The sequence below is a fragment of the Hydractinia symbiolongicarpus genome, chromosome 11, assembly GCF_029227915.1.
Source record: "Hydractinia symbiolongicarpus strain clone_291-10 chromosome 11, HSymV2.1, whole genome shotgun sequence".
NCBI classification, from domain to species: Eukaryota; Metazoa; Cnidaria; class Hydrozoa; order Anthoathecata; family Hydractiniidae; genus Hydractinia; species Hydractinia symbiolongicarpus.
Window position 1 is genome coordinate 23,240,197 of NC_079885.1, and position 27,951 is coordinate 23,268,147.

Consider the following 27,951-nt stretch of genomic DNA (forward strand, 5'->3'; position numbering starts at 1 on the left):
TCTAGTGATAAACACAACATTTTCCGTGTTAGCTACGTGTTACTTCCGAACTATTCAACAGTTCCTAGAACAGAGCAATTACTGCTTTTAATACCACGGGTAGCAATGTTGGTTAAAAGGATTTGAATTAAATGACAAAGGGGGTTTAAAACTGCAATGTTTTTTGTTTCGATGCATTTAGGGAAATGTCTGAGTGATGTTTAGGTGTGCAATTGAATTATTCCCTGTCACATTCTTGTGATTGTAATACTCATTATAAAACGTCTATTTAGAATTGTCATTTTAGTTTTCCCAATTTATGGGAGCGTTGATTATGTCGGCACATTTTTTCTCAGTTCAATTTAAATACGATTATTAATTAAATTATTAGTTCCAATGGAGAGGTTTCGTTTGTGTTATCTGGGAGATGTACTTCTCTCGTTATCGACAACATCGCTACAGCTAATGGTGCTTTACTTAAAGTGCGCTCTCCAAAAATGGAAAATCGAATTGTATCGATGGTGTCTTTTTCAGGTTTCTGGATGCAGTTACACAAGTAAATTTTAATAATGTTTTATATTAGGGAGAATATTCAGGGAGAATTCTAAGTTAATCACAAGTCGTGGAAAAAATAACTTATCTATCTGTAAGTTTTAGTCAGTAATTTCTTCTGAGTAGTGAGTGTTCTAACAATTATAGCTGGGGGGGCGGGGGGCGGAATACGCAACCCTGTTATAATATGGACGAAATCTGCTTCCAATATGAGCGGGAATCCGCTTCCTGCGCCAAATAACTTTTGACAGGCTTTTTCAAATTGAATCAAACTTGGCATGTACATAAAAGGAACAAAATGGCAGCAATAAATTTCTGATTTTGGGATAAAATCTAAAATTTCGAGAAATGAAATAAATTATTTGTTTAAAATTTAAAACATGACCACCCTGACGAAATACAGTTGTATTAAGCTCTGAGGATAATCCTTACAAAATTTGTTATACTTTCTCGATTATCAGGATTTCAGAAAGATTTTTAGGGGTAGTTTCGAGTAATAGCCAATATCTAAGTATTTCAGAGGTATGGGACCTAAATGGCATCTCAAAAATGAATAATAAAAAACAGTGAATATCATAATAGCAACTTTTGGTAATCAATACCACATCAATTACCTTTAAATGAAATATTAAAAAAAATTATGTTGCTAGGTAACAAATATGACGATATTGAAAATGATAGCTAATATATGTAATGCGAAAGTCTTTTAAAGCTTTCGTTCATCTCGAAAGAAAAACATTTTGTTGTGATGAAAATATACAAAGGTATTTTTGGATAGCAAATTGTGTCGACGTGCAATAAATTATATATAGGTCCTTTTAAAGTTTAGAACTAAATTCTTATTGAAAGAACAGATAAAGATTGCAGGGACTTTATTTAATTTAATATGTTTTTAACTTCCTTTTAAAGTTCCTTGTCTCTCTACATAGGTGAAATGATCTTAAAATCAGTTAGGTGAATAGTTCTATGAAAAAGCAGGTTTTTTCTTTATTTCTATTTTGACAACATTGATAAGAAATAAACACAATAAAAAAGGGTTATGGACGAAGTTGGAAAACCTCCTTGTAATTTTTCCTCCTGCGCAGATCTCTTTAGTTTCTAATAGTCAAAATAAATCACAGTGGATTTACCGTTTCACGTTAGTCAAAAAAGTGCCAGAAATATACAAAAGGGGAATAACACTTAAGTTAATTGTGTTCATTAGAAGTGCTCGAAATAAATCTCGGACCGGGGTTGCATGTTTTATATCTGTGTGTAAGGAGTGTTCAAAACAACTTCGTGCTCTGCTTTCGAAGAGTTTTTTTTGGGTATCATAAAGCTTGTATTTTATTTTTTCATTTAAGTTGGTACAGATAGAAAGAAAGAGAATTCTGGAGCATTTACGGAAGTATAATATTTTATATTAAGAAAATCACTGTGTTGTTGCTCGCTAAAAAAATCATTACCGTAGTATAGCTGTCTTGTATTTGTATTATTAAAAATTATTAATTTCCAGAAAATAGTAAGTTAGATGCTCTAATGCGACCAAGGAAGGAATGCTATTACTATCCAAATTTGTAAATATGGGAGATATTTACAAATTTGGATAGTCACATAATAAAAATCTGTTCCATAATAATTTAAAAGTTTTACGTAGATAAGTTGTTGATCATTTGTGTCAAGTTTCATGTTTCACTTCTTTTGTTCATTTTTCATAATGTTGTTGTAATTTTCTTTTTTCTGTCTTTTGTTTAAAACTTTATTCAAAATTTCATTTCAACAAGAATTCTTAAGTATATAATTATTTTTTGCATTTTCGTTTCGTGTTCGTCCAAAAAATGATTTAAATTTCAATGCTATCAGTTTAGTCGCTGACTTCCAAACTATTAAGGCCAGTTTATTTCGGTCTTAACTTAATCAAGACTTATAAAATGTCTTCATATTTTTGACAGAATAAACAATAACAACGGATTCTCTTTGCTATTTTTATCACACGCATTTTCGTTTACATCACTCACTTCCCATTGTGCGTCATCTAAAAGAAAAAAGAGTGAAGTTTCCAGTGCTTTTAAGGGATGGTATTTAAAGATAGCTTCCCAAACTACAATTTTGTTCTAAACGTAGACATACCTGATACTTTTGTCACCATCTATTTCAACATAAAGAATTATACAGTCATGTTGTTGTACATGTTGTTGTATGTGGAGCAACTAATATCAACTAATTAATGCATACAATTTTAGTGCATACACTGCTTTATATATCTTGTGTATCCTTTTTCGTCGATTTTCAGGATTTACTAATTATAAGGATTTCATAGAAATTTAATTAATGGTTTTAATTAGGAGTCAATACATCAAGATTTGGGAGATATGCGTTCTAAGATTGTGACAAGCATCATATAAAGGCTGAGTATGTATCATATCAATCACCCTTAGCATGGGTTGCGAATAAAAAAGATATGTATACTAGCATTATTAGTCGGTGACCCGTGGATGAATCCACGTGTTTGCACAAACGAAGATACTGTGAGGGTTGTCTTCTTTTGGGGATCGGTAGCTTAATAATTTTGTATTCTAAAATCTTCTTAGAAACAATAAAATAAAAAACAGCTCGGCCCGTTAAAATTGTACAAACTCTTTCAATACTCCTTCAGAAAAAGGTAGCCAAGGGAGCTTTCCAATCCAACTCATATTCAAAGCAAAAATACAAAAAAAATGATTAAGTATTTATACCATAACTAGCTGCAATACAAAGAAATAAAGCATATTTCAGGTCTGTAATATATACGTCTCTATGCCGACTACCGTTTCTCGTTTACAGCATATTATTCTGTGCTTGCTTAAGTTTGGCGGACGTATAATCTTGACCAAAATCTGGGTATGGAGGGAGGAGTCCAAACTTATTTGTTCTACTTGACAAAAAAATACCCTAGCTTTTTGTGCAATAATATCACGCCTATTTCTTTACGATGATTTAAAATGTTTTTTTATCGAAATTTTAAGAACCTCAATTATTCTTTTGGTATGCTTCGCGTAGCAAACATTCGTTTTTAAGAATTCAAATAAAAGTTACATGGCTTCTTCCGTACATTTCCTTACATAATTTTGCTTTTTCCCTAATCAGTCGAATTAGGCATCTTAATATAGTTAATAAAGTATTTTCAGTCGCATGGTTAAATTTCAAATTAGTTTTAATGACATTTAATTAAAATGGCCAGCTTATGATGGGTTGCGTGCCAAAAATATCGATCGGTGAGTCATTTGTTTGTAAAAAAAGGGGAAAGTATCGTATCATCGGGAATTTTTATTTTTAGTTATACGAAATGAATGCGACTAATTTTCCCCTTTTTTTTAGTTTCCCTTGTTTTCCTAACGATGAGCTTCCTGGTTTTTGCTCATTGTACAGAGTCTGTAGAAAATGTTTCCACAAAAAGTTCCTGACTTGGTTTTAACTCGCAAGTAGGCTTGAAAGTTCAGTAAACGATTGTATGCTGATTGCAATTGTTAAGAAGCAGCTTTTAAATTATCTGGAAAGATTTGAAAAATATACTAACCCTGTCTATCGCTTTATAAACTATAGCTCTCCAGCAGTGCATCAGGAAAAAGCTAAGAGATGTTGACTGATATGGTTAAATCATGTCACAGATTGCAGTCGATAATATCTAGCAAGCTAGCCTGCAGCCTACACAGATCTGTAAAGAAACTATCAGATTCATTTTTGTGATAATCTTTGGTATATCACTGGAAACATAATGAAGTAGCGCAACTTTTAGGCCGGTTGACCTTTTTCGCGTGTGTTTCATTTTTGACTAAACTGGCAGTTACTGCCTCAAATATAACTTGTATGGACTCGTAAGAAGACAAATGTTCTCATGAACTGATAACGCTGTAAAAACTTAGGGGACGGAAAATTCAAAAGAAGAACAATATCTAGCAAGTTAGCCTGCAGTCTGCATAGATCTGTAAAGCATATTTTTCAAATTCTTGGTTAGGTAATACAATTAATAATTGATATTTTACCATTTTATATGATGCGAAGTGAGTGCATGACATGTAACTTTTTTAGAATTTGTGGGAAAATTGTGACGATCGAAAGTTATTGGTGGGAAACATGTGACGATCGAAAGTTATTTGCTAACTTACAACTATTGTTGTAATGATGTGACTAATGTAGTACAATAAGTAAAAGGCCTAGCTGTCACAAACTTTTTTTGACCAAGAAATTTAAATATTTAGCTAGTTGCTCCATGTTATAAATTCTTTAACTAGAGTTATTGCACTTAAATTTTTCAATAAATGGGCCCAAGAAAAACAATTCTTTTTTCAAATTTTTTAATATAGTATTTAAAAAAATCCACTACAGATACCAAATAAAAAACAACGAAATAGTGAGCGAAATTAACCATAACAATCATTATTCTTTTCGTCAAAATGTTTTGTTGTTATTTCCATCAAAGCGGGAATAAATAAAACCAATATGTTTTTCATATAACAATAGACACGTACTTAAGGGAATAATAAAAATGAATTACCCTTGACTTTTGTGTAATAAAGTTTACATCGTTACAAAAAGGTTTTTATGACAACAATAAAAAGAATTAAACGTGACTTTTTTTAAAACAAAAATTTTAAATCAATTTGAAAAAGCACACAAAAGACAGAATAAAAATAAAAGTTTAGCAGAAGTGACATGTTACCACGGCTGTTTCTTTTGAAAAAACAACACATCCACTTTGCCTGTTATAGACACACAGAACTGGCGTATTATTATAGAGACTAGTCGTTAGCCCGTGGATAAATCCACTGGTTCGCCCGTCCTTTATATTAACCCGTTGCAACAAAGTGGATAAAAATATATCGCATTTGATATTCGTGTTTCCGTAACATCATTTTCTAACTCAGCGGGGGGTCTGCGCAGTGACAGACAGACGGAATACGGCTATTATTTAAGAGATGTATGTTTAATATTAAAAGTCGTCAAACGTAGAATTCAATGTAGCAAATGTGGGACTTTTCTAAAGAACACATTTATCTTTTCTGTAACTGTGCATTACATGACAAAGAAATTTTTGTTTGTTTGTCCTTTTTAACGGATCTTTCTTCTTCAGACCTTTTATTGTCGAATCATCCACTATTAACAGTAGCAATTTTCAAACACCTAAGTATAAACAAAAACATTCAAATAAAATATTGGGTTATATGGTTTAAAAAAAACATGTTTAGAAGTTATTATTTAAACCATCAATCTACACAAATTTCAAAGAAAACCGAAAACTTTATTCTTACCAACATAGATTTAGCTTGAATATTCTCTATCCTGGAGAAAGCATTTGGCACCACAAATACTAATTATCTGACTTATTTCCAATCACGAGTCTCATAATTAACGTTATAAGACTTTCAAACAAAAGGTGAATTTGTGATACTGGTGATTTTTAACATGTATAGATATATAGAAATAGGGTTCTTATAAGTTCTTATCTTTTTTATAATAGCCTTCGTTTGTCTGTCTGTCCGCTAAAGACGCGTCCCGTTACGAAAACACGAAATCTTAAAACGACAAATACGCACTGTCGCCGCACTGTGGAGAAGATTCCATTTTATTTTCCCGCTCTTGGCGTGTTACACAGTTTTCAAAACCAACCAATCAATGAGCCTTTTAAAACAGACTCTATTGTTTCTTTAAACTTTAGCCCGGGTTGCTGTTGGTTTGCAACGGTAAAAACATCTCACGCTTCGGCGAAAGAGAACTGAGGGGACCGAAGATTAGCAAGAAGAATGAGGTGCAAAGGAAAGTTGCTTTAATATAATTTGTATCGTTTCTTGCTTTTTTTTACTTCTGATTTTCGCAGCCTGGCCATAACAACGTGCGTTCTAAAAACCTTTTATTGGTTTAATATTAGTTGCACTGGTTACACTGTGTTGAACAATTTCTCTTATGAAAATAACTTCTTGTTCCTATTAATATATTGAAACCTTTTTATTTCTGCGAAGTTTCTTACTGTTCTGCAATAATTCTTATCCAGAATGTTAAGAAAAATAAAACATGTGACCATGCAGACTGTATACCTAGCATACCTCGAAACTTAACATTAACTCAAAATAAAAAGAGAAAAACTGAAATAAACCATATGTTTTACGTAAAACCTGTGTTTTTAACTTGCAGTAATTTTAGTACTATGAACATTTTTTTGTTGCGACTCGTACAAAAAGCTTTAGCTGGAAAAATAGCTTTCAAGTAGACCGTCCTTTTTACCAAAACACTAAGAACAAAACAACAACAACAGCAACAAATAGTAACGAGATAAAAACAACAGAAAAATAAACTTCAAAAAATGTTACAAAAAAATTCGATTTAAACAAAAATGTGCAATTGTTTCCTAAAAACATCCAAAAACCTCTCTTCCTCACACTGAATATATGAATGTGAAACTTATATAAACTGGACAATAATGAAAGGCTCTCGGGAATAGTCATCACCGAATAGCACTTAAATAAGTGCGTTGAAAAAATGTATAGGTTACACTCATTTCTTTTAAATTCAACACTGAAATGCTGACTTTAAGAAGCCAAATAAGCAATTTTAATGCTTTAGCCGGCCTTTTCTTAACACTTGCTTGTTTACGAAAAAGTGTATTGATTAAGTTCAATTCTTTTTACATGCAAAACATAAGAAAAAAACTTTATTAAAGGCCAGGCTGCTTTAAGCATTATGACACATTAAGTAGGATAACTCAAAGTTGAAGTTGCGGTCGTACGAAAAGGCTTTGTTGTGTATATGTAGAAAGTTACCTAGTTAGAATCCTTTACAGCGGACTTAGGTTATATATATAAAGCAGCGTAAATTCATATTTTCCAAAGCCACGCTATCAAAAATCCAGGTGAATGGAGCTTAAAGAAAGAATGATTATTTGTTAATTAACTTGTCGAACCACAACACGTTATAAAAATTAGACTAACTTAAGAGAAAATAGGATGTTATTTAAAATCTTTTCTATAGCACGTATTCACGGTCAAAATATTTTTGCTTGCGCACAATGTGCTAATTCGCCGTTCCTGTAATTCTCAAGATTCGCAATGAATTATGGTAGTTGTGCTCATTAATATCAAAGCAAACGCTAAGACGCTTTGACAGTACTGTAAAAAGAAGAACAACAAGGGAAATGTTCAAGCTTTAAATAAGGATATTGATTCTGACTCTAGCTTTTTTCAAAGCTCTAGTAAGGGGCTTAGAACTGCCTTTTGTGAGCTTTCTGGAGAAGAACTTATTTTTGAAGAAGAAGTGACTATAAATACCAGCATTAAACGATGGGGCAGAGATCTGTCTTTGCTGCCTGATGTGTCACACAGGTATATACAAGACTATTTAACCGATGCCACTATAGTTCTTAACAATCGTGGTAGAAGTGCCTTGAAGCATAAAATTCTTAGATACCAGTTGTTTAAAGAAAATTATGTCATGGAGTTCGTGTTAAACCCAATGTGAAAGAAAATTATACACATTTTATTGTAAAGTACTATGTAGCTGCTTCTATGAATTGAGCCAAATACGATGTATATGTGCCCGTAAACCAAAGCACTGGAGAGATTTTATATCCAACACGCAAATGTAAATCTGGCGTAGGCGGCTGTTGAAACATGTAGCTGCAAATTTATATCAGCTAGTAGACTATAAGGAACTTGATTTAAAAGAAGTTCCAAATGATAAAACTTGCGCTGATGCTCTTCAAAAACGAAATGTTCCTGGAGAGGCTTCAAATAATAAAGCTATACTATTTTGTGAATAAACATTTGAAAAATCTAATTTTGAAAAAGATAGTACCAAATCAAGAAAGAGGTTGATTGTTGCTGGAAAGCGTGATTACTGTTCTATGCCTACATCTACTGAAGACCAAAACAGTGTGAAAAAATTAAGTGAATGTCTAGCCGATATTGGACAGGGAATATGCATGGAATATTTGTTGAAAGGGTAATAATGATAATCCGTGTGATTTTTACACCACATCTCGAAAGGAAGTTGTTGATTGAGTTATGGAGGCAGCTGATAATATTCTTGACAGGCTTACCTTAAATGACATTTTTGAGAAGTTTAAACTAAATTCAGTTGATAATGATGGGCTGCAAGAAGAAGAAAAAATGTGTATCGATAATCACCTGCTTATTACTGCTGAGAATTCTGCTGCAATAGAACATGAAACAATTGGCTTATCATCCTCTAAAAAATGGTTTTGAGAAAGAAAAAAAACGCTTAACGTCCTCAAATTTTGGAGCACTAATTAATCGCAGAGTTAATTTATATCCTAAGTCACTAAGTCACAGGAGAACATGATAGACAATTTGTTGCGGGGAGTTGTAAGTGGGGTATCAAAAATGAACTTATTGCACTAAAGGTTTATGAAGAAAGGACAAAATCCACCGTTGTGAATTGCGGTTTTTTTTAAAAACCCAAAATGGCCATGGTTGGGATGCAGTTCAGATGCATTATTGTCACCGTCAAAAGCGATTAAAGTGAAATGTCCTTTTTTAAAACGATTTATGACGATAGAGGAAGAATGCAATGATAAAACATTTTTTGTCGTATAGTGGATGGTAAGGCGAAATTAAAACAATCGCATGCACATTACCAGTTTTTAGGAGTAATGGCGATAACCGAAACCAAGGAAATTGATTTGGTTATATACACGAAAAAGGAACTGTATGTTGAAACAATTAAATTTGACGAGACAAAATGGAAAAACGAATGCTTGCCAAAGCTTACAAAATTTTATTTTGAATATTTGGCTACAGAATTTTTTCATATAGAATAATTAGTGTGGCCTGAATAACTTAAAGTAATATTTTTGAAGCAAGCAAAATGAAGTCTAAAATTGTAAAAACTAAATAATAATTAGTATGTTTAATGTATTTTGTCTATTAAAAATTTTATTCGTACTTATATAAATATATATACATACAAATTGTTTGTTCGGACAAGTCTTGTCCTATAAGAAGCGATAAAAAGTTCACCAGGTAACAACAAATTATCTAGATTTTATTCAAGTCAGCTGCCATTGATAATTGAAACATGTTTTTCTATTCGCTCTATTCGCTCTTTCAATATGAACACGTACTGATGTTATTCTTCTTGTTTCTAGTTCTTTTTCTAATGGTACTTGAGGTTTTCCACCAAGGAATGGTGGTATATTTAACGTAACGCCCTTTGGTAACAAGTCTTGTATATCGAAACCTTTGTCGGCCATCAAGTCGACTCCAGGTTCTAATAAGTCGATAATACCGCAGGGCTTAGCTATTTGTTTGTCACTTGATCGACCAGCATAAACATCAGAGACAAATGTTACAGCTCCACTTGGAGCTATTCTAAGTAATGCTTTTACTTTTTTGTGATGCTTATAGTTGGAGAATATTGCCGATTGGCTACGATATGACCTTGGCATTTCTGTAAATATTTCTGTGCTTTCTATTACTACTGTATTTGGATGCACAATTTTAAAGCTCTTTGGCATTGTCTCTACAACAGTTTTTTTGTTAACCATATATTTAAAGCACGCAATTTTATATGCAAAAAATTATACCAAGTAATAAGGATTCGACTAATATTACTTGTTCACATGTTGAACCGCACGCCAAGATCTTTAATAGGAAAACCACATCTTAATCTTGTTAGAACTAGAAAAAATTCTTCTCGGTGTTCTAGGCTTCTAGTCCTTCTCCTTTTTGGGACATTGGATGAAGCATCGACATAAGATATTCTTGAAATAACGCTTTAAAAATTTCATGCTTAAACTTGCGTACTGTAAAGGTATTTTGCTGTGTCATATTTTTTAACTGTATATTTTTTTCAACTAATATATTTTCAATATCTTTTTCTGTTTTGTTATTTCCTCCAGTTTTGTTTTTAAAAGTTCTCTTTCCATGGCATGTTGCTCTTCTAATGTCAGTTCAACTTCGTGTGAACTTTCTTGTTCACTTGTGGGTCGAATAGGTAAAAATAACTCTGGTAAAAGTCCAAGACTAGTACGAGTGTTTCTTGGTTTTTAAGGGACTAGCAATGCGACCTTTGGAACAATAGTTGGCACTTTATTCATGTATGTCTTTTTACCCCCCTTCAAAGTGGGCTGAGCAAACCCTATGTGAGCTTGTTGGTTTGAAGTCAATTCTGCTAATTTTAGCCAGCCATTGCTTTTTCAAGGCCTTGTTTTTAGGAATGATGTAAAAACTAAGGTCTTTGTTTCGTTTGGAATTGTTAAAACGGTGAGGAACACAGCATGTTATCCCCCCACTCTTGTTCGAGTCAATGTCGGTTGTACTAGCTGCTTGTACATCTGATAAGGTAAAAGAAACAGAACCAGAAGTTCCAGTGATACTGCAAGTTGTAGAGTATTCAAAAATACTGTTTGTATTATATATAGTTGTAGAATTCAGTGGATTTTCTTCGTTAATTTCTGTGATATTTATTACTGCAGCCATAATTGTTTACATATAATTTTAGGCGATGAATACAACTACCATAATGCATTGCGAATTTTGAGAATTACGGGAACGACGAATTCAGAAAAAAGTTATCCTTTTATAGATTCTTACCCTATCCATTTATAAAAACTTTACGCATTTACACATTTTAATAAAATTATGTCAAAGCCAGCTGTTTTACTTGTGTATATTGTGCAAGAAGGCGCATTGAATAAATATGGTCACTGTCGTAACTGTGAATGAAGCTTAAAGAGACAAGGATTATGATTAACTTAGGAGAGGATGAAATGTTTTTTAAAAAGCTTTAAAAGGGACATATTTCCGGTCAAAATATGAATGCTTGCTTACTCCATCCATTAAAGAAAGTGATTATAATGTCACAAGTTTAAAAAATTCTAGCTCCTTTACATGTTTTGATAGAATTATGTCAAAGTCGTCTGTTTTACTTTTGTATATTGTACGAGAAAGAGCATGGGCGTAAGAATACTAATTATAAATATAGTCACTGTCATAATGAAGAAGATAACAAACGGAAAAATCACTTTCCTCTTCAACTTCACGTTTTGATTTATACATATTGCGCATTGTAGGAACTTTATACTATCATTGGTATATAGAGACTATATTTTGGCTTGGTGACTATTATTTATCGACTGAAGCATTTCTACTGATTAGTCATATTTACAGACTTCATTTTTAGCTTTTAAGACTATTTTGCTGATTATTTTGTATATACCACATTAAAAACCGAAATATCTTGAAAATAAGAGGATAAAAGAACTTATTAATTCGTTATTAAAAAACTTAAGTAATAACTAATTCTCCGGAAAATCAGTCAGCATAAATAATCATGACTATGTTGACGATGTTGCCATTTTGGTAAGAATTAATCGGCACAAGGTGCTGCATTTGTACAATTGACTAATATTTTCATCAACTTCTTTTTATCATATTTTTGAGTTTACTTTTTTTAAACAAAAAGGTAGCCTTCTGTTTATTGGCTGTGACATGTGTGCGAGGAAAAAGCTTTCAATGTATACCTAATGTAATAGTGTTTGATTGGACGCATCCGTTCATTTCCTTCATTAAAATATTTACTACCACATATGTCATAAAGTCAAGTAAATAAAAATCTCCATCGCAGATGTTTTATCCGATTAAAAGAAAACAACTTCATATTATACTGCAAATCCGAAGCAATGGTGGATTAACAGCTCCTTTAAAAAATTAAATTGTTGAAAAATGTCAAGTGCAGCACACCGTAATGCAGGTCAAAGTTTTCCTACTACTTATTAAATAGAAAATTGTTGTGGGTTGCTGATCCCTATAAATATGTCAGTCGAACTTCAGTTTTTTTACAGTTGCTCCTCGTTCGGTATTTGCTAAGGAGGACAGCATTGTAAAAAATGCTGTCCTCAAATGCTCGCACCCCTTAACTCGTGCGTTAAATGGCTTAAGGTATAGTTATCATAAGTGGCCAACCCGTCACTTAATAAAGTGCTATTCGATGACCATTCCCGAGAGCCCCTTATTATTGTCCAATTTATAGCAGTTTCACATTCATATAGTCAAAATGTGGAAAAGAGGCTTTTCAAATATATGTGTTCTAACTTTCATGTTGTTATTCTTGTTCTCTTTGTGCCTAGTTGTTGTTGTTGATATGTTGTTGTTGTTGCTGTTGTTGTTGTGGTGGTTGTTGTTGTTGTTGATTTGTTGTTGTTGTTGATTTGTTGTTGTTGTGGTGGTTGTTGTTGTTGTTGATTTGTTGTTGCTGTTGTTGTTGTGGTGGTTGTTGATGTTGTTGTTGTTGAACGCATTTGCTGCTACAGTTTCGAAATTTTCTTCACAAAGGTCATAGCTACTTTTGAAAAATGTACTGTACATGTATAAAATGGTATGGAATTGAAATTCAAATTTAAAGCTGAATAAAAAATTGCATATAAACAAGTGATTTAATGAAGGTTTTTTTTACTGGGTGATATGATTTGTACCTTCAAGTATACAATTTTAATTGAATATTCTCTTCCTGCATCCTGAATAGTTGACTGGCAGAAAAATCATTTTACCCTTATGAAAGACATGTACAAATTTTCACAAAAGTGCTAAATATTTTAATTTCTTTACTGTAATGCCCAACTCCAATATTCCATTTTAAAAAAACTTAATAAAATCTTAAAAACGACGAAACTGTAATTCTCCAAGGCTGCAATTTTTTATCATTTTATAATTACCGCGCAATGCAAGATAAAAAGAAACAAATCACACTGCACGAAAAGGAATTCGATTTTTCTGTATAATTGTGTCCCGATTCCAGTTTATATCAACTATATTATAATACCCGTATACGTTTGTCTGTCACGCAAAAGGGTAACCCCGGTAGCGAGATATACAAAATGCTGCAAATAAAAGAGAGGAAGCTTGTGGATATACCCACGGGCCACCAAATAGTGTTTGATATAATCTAAGATAATCTCTATTATAATAGCTGTATTCCGTCTGTCTGTGTCTGCGCGGACCCACCGCTGAGTTAAAAAATAATGTTACAGAAACACGAATATCAAATGCGATATATTTTTATCCACTTTGTTGTGACGGGTAAATTGAAAGGACGGGCGATATTTTGCTTTTCTGTCCACAAAAGACACGTCCTGTTACGGAAACACGAAATGCAGAACACGATTTTTACCGGATTTGTTATAACGCTAGTGCGTCGTTTACCAATCACGGAGCCCAATTTTTATAAATAGCCATTCAGCAAGTTTTTCGCGGCTCCAACATGCTGACATAGAAATAAAAAACAGTGTTATTACGTCCACTAGTCGATAGAATGCTGACAAAGAAATATAAAACAATCTAAGTAGTGTTATTACGTCCACTAGTCGGTAAAGACCCGTAAAAAAATCAACTTAGGCAATAGGACATGGAAAACGTTGATAGTTTAAGACTTTCTGCTGACGTCAGCATTGCAAATCCAAAAAAATTGGCGAAATTTAGTTTATTCGTTGTCTGTAACGTGTAGAGGTTTAAACGCTGATCAAAATAATATATAGGATCATATCTTTTCTCAACGAACAACAAAGGACATATAGGACTAAAAACGTCAGCAATGGCCCGTTAAAACGTCAGCAATGGACCGTTAAAACGTCAGCAATGGACCGTTAAATTTATATTCCTATTACCTTCATCGTATAGACCTTGAAACAATGATCAAGAAAATGTATAGGAACATGTACTTTTGACAAACGGTTGCAGTTAAACGGTTAAAGGTTTTTTTGATGACGTCATCAACCCGTCAAATCCGAAACAGTTTGGGGAACCAGGTTTTGGAATTTTACCCAAATTGGCCCTGGGTGGTCCCTAGTTACCTACGCGGCAAAAAATCATTGAAGTCACCACCTTGTTTCCAAGTTATTTGGCCTCTAAGTTTTAGGTGCATTGTAATGGCTTCATTAATTTAATATAGGATATTGGCGTTAAAGTAGTTTTATTGACGTCGCCCCGTAACGTCAGAAAATTTAACATATTAGACATGCATTTTTCGGCAACATCAAAGGAAAATGAACACATCCACCTTGCCTTTCACAGGCAGACAAACAGACACACTTAGCTTATTATTATATAGACTAGTCGATAAGGCCCGTGGAAAAATCCACTGAGGCAGGATAAAATTTTGATGACGTCAGCAACCTATCTATTAAAAATTTAGAATTTTGTTTTCACGTTGTCTCTATTGTGTAGAGCTGAAAGCGCTGATTAAGAAAATATATATGATCATGTGCTTTTGATATGAGCGGTTAATGAGATACAGGGGTTTAAAAATTTTGTTGACGTCAGCAATGGCCCCATCGAGACCAAAATTTTTTTTTTATTAATTTGTATACCTGTTGCCTTCATCGTATAGATCTTGAAACGTTGATGAAGAAAATGTATAGGAATATGTACTTTTGACAAACGGTTGCAGAGATATTAAGGTTTAAAGGTTTTTTGATGACGTCATTAACCCGTCCATTGATGATGTGCATATTTTACATGGGTAGCCTCACAAGTGTCGAAGGATATACCCTGTCTAATATTTCCAGGAGGGGCCATGGCTTACATGGAGATTCCTAGAGTATTTAATGCTCATTTTGAGCTACGCAGACCCAATTAAGGCCCGCGCTCTACAACTCCCGGCAACATCCAACGGCCCACGCAGTGTGCCATCTCCCCAATTTCCCTCACATGGCTTGGGTTAACCCGGGGCTATAGTAACATTCACTCGCCCATGTTGAATCGCCGTCAAGAGGAATTGAACCCCGGTCTCCCGCACAGAGTACAAGAGCTATAACCACTAATCTACGGCGCCATAAATAACCACTAATCTACGGCGCCATAAGGAGATATATGTAAGTGTTTTAAAATTTTAAAATTTTGCTGACGTCAGTAAAGTCGAAAGTACAAATAAAAAATTTATTGAGAAAATCCACTTAGGCAGGAGTACATTGGAAAAGAGAATCGTAACTTGTATTTTGATGACGTTTGCCAAGACCCGTCAATACACAACATTTTTTCCATGAAATTTGTTTACACGTTGCTTCCAATGTGTAGAGCTTGAAACGCTGATCAAAATAATGTATAGAATCATGTACAACACCAACAATAATAATAAAGTCAGATATGACACATCCCAAATATTAAGTATAAGTAAAGTGATTTCGTTTGATTACGTTAAAAACCTTTAATATTTTAATCAAAAGTGTCAAAAACATCAAATTTTTATCTGAAAAATCATTTATTCGGTTACATACTATCCTGTTCCACAAAAATATAATGATCTGTAGTGACCTTTACCAACCATTTTAAACGTAAATGTCAAAAAAGAATAAGGAGAAAATTTTAAATAAATGTAAAACAGATTGGTTTTTGAGGAGCATATACAAATCAACGAAAATCAGTTCATATAGCATGTCCTATATTGCCATTGCACATAAATCTTCTACATAAAGGTTATAAAACACATCAAATTATAGAAAAATCAAAAAAGTTTTAGTCAGAACAATTAGTAATTATTGTTATTACTACAATTTTAAAATTCTTAACAAAAACGTGAATTTGTTTTTTCAGAATATATATTGCATGTGGTCTTTTTCCCAAAAAGGTTTACACAAAATTTTAAAAAAGAGCAGTCTGCAACATAAACAAAAACACGAACAATCATACCGTCCTCTCATAAATTAAAACAAAGTCATAAACCCACGTAAATTGCCAATAATGTCTACAACCCCCTCTAAAAATAGCCTAGCATTACACATGTAGGCTGACAAAAGTTTAACAGGATTTCAGAAACAAAACAAAACAATAAAAAAAACTTAACACACACGCTTTAAATTCTGAAAAACAAATATTCCACTTGTCATAGTGCTTGGGTTCTCTTGTTAAGTTTACAGGAAATGTAAAAATAATTATATATACTCTTAAAAAAATACATCCTACTATCCTGCAAAAGTTCAAGTCTTTGAAAGATTTTGTAGGTAGCTAGCTAGCTAGCTTGTTACATCATAATTCGTGCTCATAAAAGAAAAGAAGTTTGGAAACGAAGTTAGCCAGCTATAGATAATTAAAAAAGAGGAATAACAATATAAGTCATAGGTTAGAGCTAGCCATGGGATGAGGAGCAGGCATTAGAGGCTAACATTAGCTAGCTAACAGTAGCTAAGAGTCCCAATTTAATATACTCAAACTGGGAACACGCTAAAACTAAAGCTAGCTGTTTATGTTTAGTAGAACACATATAAAGGGAAACAATAGTAATGTAAAAATAATAACATTACAGTAAGTTCAACATACTAAAGTTTGGCGTTTGTTAGTCAGCTAACAGCTTTATGTAGCATTTTAAATTCTAGGACAAACACATTAGTTATGCGCCAGGGAATACATTAATTATGCAACAAAAACATAAACAAATATGGTGGCTGGATTTTTTTAAAAAAAGCGGTAAAATATAAAACTTCAAGAATTTGAGGCTTTTCTTGGAAAATGCGAGTCTGCTTGCTCCAGTGACATAAAACTAAACGTCTGAAAACATCAAAGTTCTTACTATTATTGATTTTAAATCCACTTCAAACTATAGCCTTTATTTTCTACTTCTAACTCTACTACTTTACTTCTAGCTCTCGCTACCACTTCTTACTTCACTTCTTGGACTTTTCTTTCTCTGAATTACTTTTTGCACTTTTTTCAAGACGAAGGGACCGTTCTTTTGTTGTTTTTTTTCGGTGTCGTGAGACACCATTTTTGTAAAGAAATCCGTTAAATTTTTTTCAGCAAATCAAGTTGCTCCATTTTGATCACGTGATGTAAAAAAAAGTAAACCCGCTAGAAAAAGGGGTATAACTTTTTCGGAGACTTCAAAGAAAATTTCGGCTACATCAAAGGAAAATGACGATATCAACTTTGCCTGTCACAGACAGACAGACACACTTCGCGTATTATTATAGAGATTTTTAAAACTGTGTGGCGTGACGCTCGTCAATTTGTTTTTGTCTTCTGAGAGCTACTTATTTATTTTTTCGTATGTTTTTACATGTTGGGGTAAATATATTGTTATGTTTTTTAGCCCCAAATAAATCTTGAACAACTAATTACGAAGCTGCAACTAGGGGCTATCTAGCTAGCTGTTTGCTACCCCTGGTTATGAAAATGCAGTTTGGAAGCTACACCTTTTACTGTAACATAAATTTTGCCATGCGTCTAAAGTTTTTTAATTCAATGAGGGAACAATCTTCATCATTAACCTGTGTTTTTTTAACTGCAATTAATTTTGTAATCACACAGTATATGCCGTTAATTTTAAACTAGATTGGCCTTCTAAACATTTTTGTAAGCTCACATATTCGTCACGTAACTACTGTCTCTTTACAGCGCGAGCAAACACCGTGTATAACGCCACCTGATTGCAGTTCTCCAACATCTTGCCAATAACATTTTCATCAGCCATATTTTTTAACAGGAATAGATAACGTAATTAAAGAAGTGTTAGAACCACTCACTGACCTCTAAGAGATAATTTAGTAGGTTTATGGAGACGTCGAAATGAAAGACTCACAAAATGCTGCTTTGACTCGAATTTGTTTTGATTTTGGATTGTATTTGAGTAAAGTTCTACTCGAGCACTTCAGGCAATGTGTTGCACTCAACGCTATAAATTTTTTTAGGGTTAAAGAAATACATTTCAATTATTTGAGGCAAAATTCCATTTCTGAATATAAGAACTCTCGATATAATGTACTTTTCTTCGGTTTCCTTCCCGGTTCGTTATACCAAGTGTCTACTGTATATATTTTTCTTGCTATATATTAAACTTTATATATTAAACTTACTGCAAATAAACAAGTATAGTTCCAAACTTTTTTGTCCTTAAACTATAAATAAATTCAGTCGGAGTACGTCCGAACATGTTTTTTTAATAATTTATGTCAAAGTGTGTTCTTGTAAAAACAACATGTTAAGGGAAATTTGACACCATTTATGTTACTTATTGCTAGTTAAAAACGTTTGTAACGCAAGCCACAACAAAAATGGTTGGTTAAAATTTAAAATAAGTTCCATACACTTTATGGTTCACGCGACACAAACAACAATTTTATCCAGCTTTTATCTATTTTTACTTCGAGTTGACGTTTAGTTTCGACAGAATTTAAGTGTTATTGCAAAATGTTTAGGACTTAAATATGCAATGTGCATGTCGACATGCTTCGTTATATGTTTGAATTTACTAATCAAGAATTATTGTAGTTTTTTAAAGCTTAAGAAACTTTACAGCGATAAAAATGGTTTCGAACGCATACGTGTTTCGACTTATAAAACATTACACCATGTAGACTATTCTAAATCTCTCTCTCTATTTTTATATATATTCTTTCTTCGTTGAAAGAAATGCTTCGTCGGTTTGTCAAGATGATTGAAGAAAAGAGACTTGTCGTTTGTTTTATCTGTCTGATAAGTACAGGTAATTATTACCTCTATCATTCATATTTTTACTTAACGAATACACGATTTTACCAAAGATGATACGCATTGTGTGAAATCTTTTTTATGCATGTTTTTCTTTAAAATCATTCTTTTATAAACGCAAAAATGCTTTTCATTTAGCCTTTTCTCAGTGTAGTATGGTGAAATGTATATGCAAATGTTAACACGGTCAAGATATCACCTTTTAAAGCGATCTCTTGTAGTAGCTAGTACCTACTATAAGCTTTTTTTTCATGATGGGGAGTTTTTCCTGTATATATATATTTTTAGCGCCCTTACCAGTTGTATTAAGCAGACGCCAGCTAAATGTTGGTAATACTAATTCAACCCAATGTTCCACCGCCTCATTTTTAGAAAAAGTCTAGCGTTATAGAAAATATTAATTCACAAAATTTCTTTTAGATTGTGTTAAGGCTTATTTTGATCCTCCACTTCTACTACATTTTAAAAATAGAAAAAAAAATCAAAACAAGATTGGTTGAAAATTTTTATCGTTTTTATTATCTAAAGAAGGTTAATCATGGCAGGGTCCTATTACAGCGCTGTTATTCGCAGGACAACCGTTTGAAGTACAATGATAGCTAATATTGCTCTGTTCTGTTCTGCACCTTTCTTTTTTCAATGGAAACAAGAAGCCCTGCGGCTTAAAGATTTCCGCCATTAGCAATAATCTGAAAAAAGATATAAAATCGTGACATATTTGACACGATTTTATAGCTATAATACATTATCTTTCACCAAAAATATCCAGCCTCAATAATTCCTCTTTAAATTAAGATTCATTGATAATTAATTACTTCTGGTGAATATAGCTTTAGTCTACGTGCTTGCAAAATTGTAATACAGAAGGAAAGGACGTAATTATATAACATCAAAGATGGCGCATTATAAGACGCTCTGGGCTGTCTCTATCTATCTATCTCTCTATCTCTCTCTCTATCTTCCCAGGCGATATTAAAGATTCCGCCTTCGCCGGCGGAAATCAAAAACCTTAAGATACTGCCTTTTGGTAGTAATAGATTGTTTCCACTCTTACGTGGCTTTCTGAATTACCTGATGTTTGATATAGTGTGAAAATTTCGAATGTTTTGTTGATGTTGCATAATATGCGTATGAAAAAAAACAATAGAGTGTCTGAGTAAATAGATGTTTTGTTGATATGTGATTTTTCTGACGACAGCAAAGTATTTGTTTTCATTGCAAACAACTGTGACAGCCTGTCTTTATAATTTAGAGCCATTGGGTAACGATTTGAAATGTTTTTTCATGAAACGATAGGTGAAATGAGAGCCTGCTTAGCAGACTTTAAATTTTAATTGGTTATTTGCTTGTGGTTATGTTCTGTAAGGGGTTAGAATAATTGAAAAGTTGTTGTTGTTAGACAGCTAACAAAGTCCTGATTAAGTATAAATTCAGATAATATAAGTAAATAATAAACCGAAGCGGTTTTTACACTCAGACTAAGGCAACAGATAAATAAATCTCTTGAAAAAAATAAAAAAATAACCATCAAAAAATCCGTATAGACGGATAGAGCAAAAATTGAATTTGTTGTTAGCTCCGCGGAACCCTCGTTGAATTTTAAACACTCTTACCCACGGGTGTGAGTGAATAACCACAGCGTTTACATTTGACACGAAGGAAATTTCTTTTAGCAATATAATTTGCGAAATGTTCTATCAAAAGGGCTTTATGTTAAAAAAAGCAGATGTAATTCTTCTTTGTGTCCTAATTGTAAAGTTACATTTCTGTGACTTTTTTCTATTTCACATAAATGTGCAGGACTTAGCATTCCCGTTTTAGTTTAAAAATTGAAAAAAAAAGACTCCTTTTCAAAATTGACATAGTAAACAAAAAAGCATACCGAAAATAATGGTTAATGAAAATCTACATTTTTCGCCACCGAAATACTGTATTTGGTCACCATTGCCTTCATTTTTAACAGAATGTATTACAAGACAGTTTAGCCCTTTTTGCCCAACTTTTTACCAAAGCATAAATTAGAGTTTTGACCCTTCTTCCTTCACCCTTCTAAAGGATTCCCTTCAGTTCACTTTTTGTGTGTTTATTAAGAACAGGGTGTGTTTATTAAGAGTGTGTTTATTACGAACAAAGAAATTTTTTACAAAAGCAAAACTGGCAGTAATTTGAGAGGCACATTAGATAAAATCGCTTTGTTAAAACAAATCTGTTATTACACTCTTTCGTTTGCCAAAAAGTGCATTGATTTAGTCGTCTTGCGTGGAACAAGAAAAAATTTACAATTTTTCGTTTACCGGTGTATAGTAAAAATAACCGTACTATTTTTAAAATAGTTGCACCGAAGTTTTATTTCGGACCCCTCACAGAATAGTTTAATTACTTCATGTTAACAGGTAATTAAGGATGCAGGAATTACCAATGAAGAAAATATGCATAACGGGTGAAAGCTTGAGGAACCGTGGATTTGTTTACGGGCATGGCTAGTTTCTATATTATAATACACACAACTTTTCGCCTGTGAGCCAAACATCAAAGCAGCGAACTGCGGCTGCCGAATTCCCATGGATTTCCATATGAATTGATGTAAATAAAACACCGACGCAGTTAGGACAACAACCGTGAGGGAAACAGAGCAAAACTAAATTAACCTAAGGATTTCCTACGAAGCACCTAAAGATCTCTGGGGAACAAAAATGGAATTATTAGGGATAGGATATTCTCTATTGTTGTAATTGTTAAGCAAATAAAAAGATATATATTAGAGAAGCACATTCGACTCTTAACTCTTTGTTAACTTTCATTCTTCATAATTTCAAGATTGCAATTATGCATGCCTATTTATCACACACCAAATTGTTCCAGACATAATATAATTAGTTAGATTACTTTCTCGTACATGCTTGCCCAATTGTTTACTTGAAGTAACAAAAAATTTACTTGGGCGGAGGTTATTACTATAGTTATAGGTGCGACTATATTATTTTGATTTGTCCCAAAGACGGTAGACAGTAAGTATTATAATATAAACGTTTTATCACAAACACCACTCGCCACTATATCATCCTTGATTGATAAATTAAAACAAGTAGAAGACAGTTACACTAATTTAACCTTTTTGTCTAGTTGAACCCCATTGACGCAAACAACGACTCAAAAAAACTAATTAATTACAAAATAATTAAACAGAGCAATCTTGTATTCCTTGATGGGACTTCACTTAATTAATAAATAATTTTAATGTTTAAGAGAAGGGGGGTAGGGGGGTGGTGGGGGGGGGGGGGGGGGGTTATTGTCACTTGATGGTTGTATAAAAAGTAACCTTTTTGAAATTCTATTTTAGGTCTACATTTCAAGCATGTACATATTTCAACGGATGGTGAAGACAGAGTGACATGCGGTACCAAGAATGCAAAATGCAATTCAATTAAGTACGCCATTTCCCACATTGTCAAGAACGGAGATGTTATTGAGCTGGAAGGTGGGACGTCAAAACAACCTGTTTTCTTCATCAAAAACACAATTCTCGTATCAATAGATTTATCAATTATTGGGTCTGCTGAAAGCAGTTTCCATCCTGTTGTTACAAGCTAAAATGCCACCACATATATGTTTATGTCAACAGGAAAATTTCACTGCGAATCTACGTTTTCTGGAATTTAAAAACATTAATCTTATTCAAATTGAAAGTCATAACATCTTTTGCAACATTACATTATGGGATACATTGGTTTTTCAGTCAGAAGTTATGCGAAATCGGGCATTTATTAGCATTTACGATAGTTCCCGTTCTAATTTCAGTCATAAAGGCTCTAACTATACGACTGATTGGCTAACACCTAGCATGGCACCAACATCTGGAATGCATTACATATCCATTACCAATTCAGTAATTCACACATGGATGTTACTTTCTGCACGAACAACTTCAACTCTGTCCTTCGCAATTCAAAATTCATCAGCTTTTTCCAGAAGCTCTATCAATGTAGCTTGCTCAAGACCGTCTTACTCCAAAACAAAGAGTTTTATGTCCCTGCATAATGTGAGTTTTCATAGCCAGACAGCAAGACCCGGTCTGGTGGTAAAAGATTGCTTCACAAGGGTCGAAATATCACAGTCAAAATTTCAATCCTATGGAATAAAGTTAGATAGCGTAGAGGAAGTTAAAGTTAGAGTTTGTGTTTTTGCGAATCTCCAAAATACAACATACCTTTATGTTAGAAATGTATCAAGAACTAGCATTCATGGGAACATTTTCCGACATAACATCAATAGTATATCACTTATACAGCTACACAATTCTGTTTCAGTTTTGACATCAAATATCTTCGAAAGGAATTTATTTGGCTACGGTATATTTGTTACAGGTAGCATTATTGAAATTCAAGACCTAAAATTTCATGGAAACATAGGGATTACAGGATTACTCATTCACTCTAGTGTTGCCAGCATAGAGTTCGCAGAATTTACACGGAATGATGATTTTAAAGGGATTTACATGCAATTGTGCAATAAGATGACTCTTAGAAACATTTCATTTACCTATACTAAATTCATCAGGGAAGCTCAGCTGATATCTATTTATAAATGTAACATTCAACTTTTTGGAATATCGTTCTCACAGAATTCTGCAACCAAACCGTTACCAACTTATGTCAACATGTTTATAACAACATCATTGATGTTTCAGCATATTCAATGGCATTTATCAAGAACGTCGGCGAGTTTATTGGCATTTCGATAAGTTCCAGCCAAGTGATGCTAAACGGTGTCCTATTCTCAAAAAACAAGATTCGATTCCCAATGGTTGTTACGGGTTGCGTAAAATCGAAACTTTACAACGTTTTATATTCATCAAATGTTTTTACAAAACGGGCCTCATATATCTCAATTGAATCCAGTCAAGTCTTTCTGCAAAACATATCATTTCGTGACAACAACATCTTATCTCGAAGTCAAAATAATTCAGGCATAAAAATCATAAGAAGTTTTTGCACCGTTGTGTCCCTTTTTATAAAAAATAATCATGGAATCTTCGATGCAATTCAATTTGAACAAAGCATGGTACATATTGAAAATGCGACCATTCTCGACAACGAAATAAATGTAATTATATATTGACTTTTCGGAAAGTTTAATTCCGTAATTGAATCAGTAACAGTAGCTAACAGCAAATTTGTTAACGGGATTCTATTAACCGCTTTTCCAAAAATACAAGTTAATAACTTTATTATTAAGAACAGTACAGGATATATAGGAATTGGCATACAAAACTGTACGGTTGACATGTCCTCGGTGGCTATGACGAGTACAAACCTAACAAGTGCTATTTCCCTAGCGGACAGTAAAGCGGTATTAACTAATGTCAATATAAGTAAAAACAGTTTTGATATGACAGGATTAAAGATAGCAGACTGCAATGGAACAATCTCATTTGTAAAAATAGATAACGTCAAAGGAGATTTGATTCTAATTTCAACGCGTTACCCAGCTATATCCTTTATTCGAATGTGGTCTATCTCTCTGCAACCAATTGACAATACAAAAAATGCACTAACAGTCCTAAGTTCTCGCCATCTTGGTAAACTAGAGATATTTGACGTTCATATATCGCCATTGACAGCACAATATGGTAGTTTAATTGCTCTGTTGGAATTATTCGCATTTAACAATTATTCATCGATACTAGACAATAAAGAAACAAATATAAGCTTTTATATGAAATGTCCAGTAAATTACAATCCTGTAAGAGAAAGAAGCAGGGTTTTTTTGATGAAATACCAGTATTTCTGTCTCAAATGCAAAAGAGGGTTGTATTCTATCCAAAATGGAAGCATCACAACTCATTTATACATGAGTAAATACAAACCAATAAAAGAGAGCTCGAACGTTACTCTTGCAAAATGTTACAACTGCCCAAGTGGTGGAGACTGCACGGATGATCTAGTAAGTAAGGATAATTTTTGGGGTCACGCTGAAGATAACAATAGAATATTATTTTTGCCATGTCCTGAGGGATATTGCTGCACCAAAGATAAAACACCATGTGCCTCTTACAACACGTGCACCAAATATAGAACTGGGACTTTATGTGGTAACTGCAGATCCGGGTATTTTGCAGATTTCTTCTCCAATTCTTGTATCAAAAGAGAGAATTGCAATCAAGTAACGCCATTCTGGGTTCTTTTCCTTTGCCATGGTTTTCTGTACACAAGCATTATTGCGTTTTTGGATGACTTACCAGCATGGGCAAAAAAGGCCTGGTCATTTATCCGGCAAAAATCATTTGTGGTCACATCAAAACTGAAAAATATATGTATCAAGAGTCCTAATAATGATTCAATGCAGATTCCTTTGCCCATTGCATATTATGTCAATGCAAGGTGTCTTGAAACAACGATTGGTGAAAATATAACTGAAGTTATCGCTAATAATGACGTTGTTACTGATGCATGTTTAACCACCATGGAAAGCAATCATTCCGCTGAATGTAACTTGACTCACAAAAGTTCAAAAAATAAAAGTCTAGAAGTTGTAAGAAAATTGAATGTTAGCCCAATTGGGAATTCGGTTGATAAAAAAAATAATGGACAGATTTCAGGTATTATCAGTGTATTAATTGCGTTCTATCAAATCAAAAAACTAATCACGGTTAAAATTGATGTTCAATTTAGAAATTTGTACCACGAAAACTTCCTAACATCAATATTAAACTTTGAACTTTTCGAAATCGGTGCAAAACTTTGCCCGACCTTCAGCTTGGATGACGTGCAGAAAATTGCAATAAGAAATGGTTTATTTCCTATCTTACTACTTTTCATAACAATAACAACATATGGAGTTGCATTGCTTGTTTTAACTTTCAAAAGTTGTTGGAAAGGTATGTTGCTGAAAAGAAAGAAGTTAGGTTTACGAGTCAGTATTTGTATCATAAGTATCATTTTATGGAATTACGTCAATATTGTCATGTTGACACTCACATTGATCAACTGCAGACAGATTACCAATGAGAAAGTGTTGTATATCAATGGTAATATGCAATGTTTTGTTTGGTGGCAGTTTCTATGTTTTATTTTCTTATCACTCTGGGTTATACTGTTCTGTCCGTCCGCGTATTTTGCGGTAAAACTGTTGCATACCGGATGTTTAAGTTTAGGCGAATTTCATCAATGTTTCTTAATACCTTTTCTGACACCGTTTTACTATAAAAAGAGTAAAATTAGAAAAACTGTATATTTAGAAAAAAATGCAAGGGATAACGTTCAAGCACTAGTAAATTTGTTCGAGAATCCTTTTCGTCAGAACAAAAATGGAAATGTAATTATTTGGGAAGTTTGGAGACTTAGTCAAAGATTATTGATCGCAGTCTTTGCTGTATTTTTCATCAATCCATTAGAGCGTATTAGTTACATTGCTGGAATTATGTTGATACTACAAGTTATTCATATACGAGTAAAACCGTACAAAGAAAAGTTGGTCAATTTGTTAGAGACAGCTTCCCTGACATGTTTATGTTTATTGGTGACAATGAACCTTCTTCGAGCGTATTTGTTTGTGTACAACATACCAAATCAGGAGTCAATGACAACAATATTGAGAGTGTTTTCAATACTGGAGTTGATTTTCTCGCCAGTTATGATGTTATGTTTCTTCTATGCTTTCAACTTTGTTAAATTTTGTTTTGCACGTTTAAGAAAACTCTTTCACAATTTCCTTATGTAAGAAAGGGTAGATAGAAGTATATTAATTTACAAGGAATGTTTGTTGAAGAAACTTTTTGCGGTTTAGCTTTACCGGAATTTCTTTTTACATTTTGCAGGAAAATATTTAGTTTCGACTAATTCTGAACGAAATTTTTAATTCCATTTCTAATTGAAACATTGTGTGGGAAACAACTTTGGCGGTTCACGACTGTCCTTACTTTTGCTAAAATAAACTTTTGCGATTTTTTTAAAAATCGTAAAAGCCGCAAAAGTATCTTCGACAAATACTTTTTTATTAAAATTCATTGTAGGATAACAAGGGAAAGTCAAGTAAACATATAAAAATAATTCTGAATAATAATGCAATGCTAACATTTTAGACGTTAACCTGCTTTAGTCCTAGACCCAAATTTTATCTGTTAATGCACAGGAGATCTGATTCGATCCATTTGTTTCACGATTCATATCGCAAAAGGCATTCTGTTTTAAACCGATTTCTCGCATTAGTCTATAGAAAGGTTTATAGTTTTCACGCCGTTATTTGTATTTCTATAGAATGTAATTTCTTCACTCTACCCAAGGCGTTGATTTTCTGATAAGCAGAAAAGCAAAAAAAGTTTCTCCTTTTTTACATTTTTATGTGAGCAGATGGTGTCAATTATACAATTCTTCACCAAAACAGTATAAGCACCCCCTCCCCCCCAAATTAGAGAAAAAGAGGCTGGGGAAGAAGTCGATTTTGGTTGCTGTCTGTAGACCACTTTCCGCATGTTGAAGTTGTTTTGATTTGATTTTGAGAACAATGGGCATGCGCGCACTTTTGTGTAGGTGAAAAAGCAGGACTCGCACAGGGTAAAATGGTTATTAATAAAGATTAAAGATTTTTTTGAGTAGCATAAGATCCAAGAGGAACTGGAATTAAATTTAAACTATATTTTTTCTAATTCTTCTTAAAAAACTAATTCATTAATTTTGAGCGAATATTTCTTTTTTGGATGGATTTCTTTGATTACTGTAGTCTGTTGTTCATATTTTCTGCCTACAGAAATCCTCGCGCATGTGCAAAAAACTTTTTAACTTTTGTAAACATTGGCAAGTTATCTATTGTGCTTGTTAACTATTTTATTGCGTACAAAATGTTTGCATAAATTATGTTAAGAAAGAACGTTTATATCAATGTAGGAAATCTGATGATGGCTAAGCGAAATATCACCCAAACAAAAAATATTGTGTATTCTTTTCTTTGTTATTATATCATGAAGAACACTTTTTGCAAC

General features: G+C 33.2%; 1 protein-coding gene across 2 annotated transcripts; it reads left to right on the forward strand.

The window, feature by feature from the left end:
• Positions 1–353: 353 nt before the first annotated feature.
• Positions 354–27,892, forward strand: LOC130613985 (uncharacterized). 2 transcript variants are annotated; one of them, XM_057435365.1, is made up of 2 exons: positions 354–625; positions 22,315–27,892. In XM_057435365.1, exon 2 carries the CDS (start codon positions 24,258–24,260, stop codon positions 26,691–26,693), a length of 2,436 nt encoding a protein of 811 aa, XP_057291348.1. In that variant the 5' UTR covers positions 354–625; positions 22,315–24,257; the 3' UTR covers positions 26,694–27,892. The 2 variants fall into 2 exon arrangements, with proteins under 2 accessions (XP_057291348.1, XP_057291347.1); XM_057435364.1 differs by having other exon boundaries at positions 354–535.
• Positions 27,893–27,951: the final 59 nt, after the last annotated feature.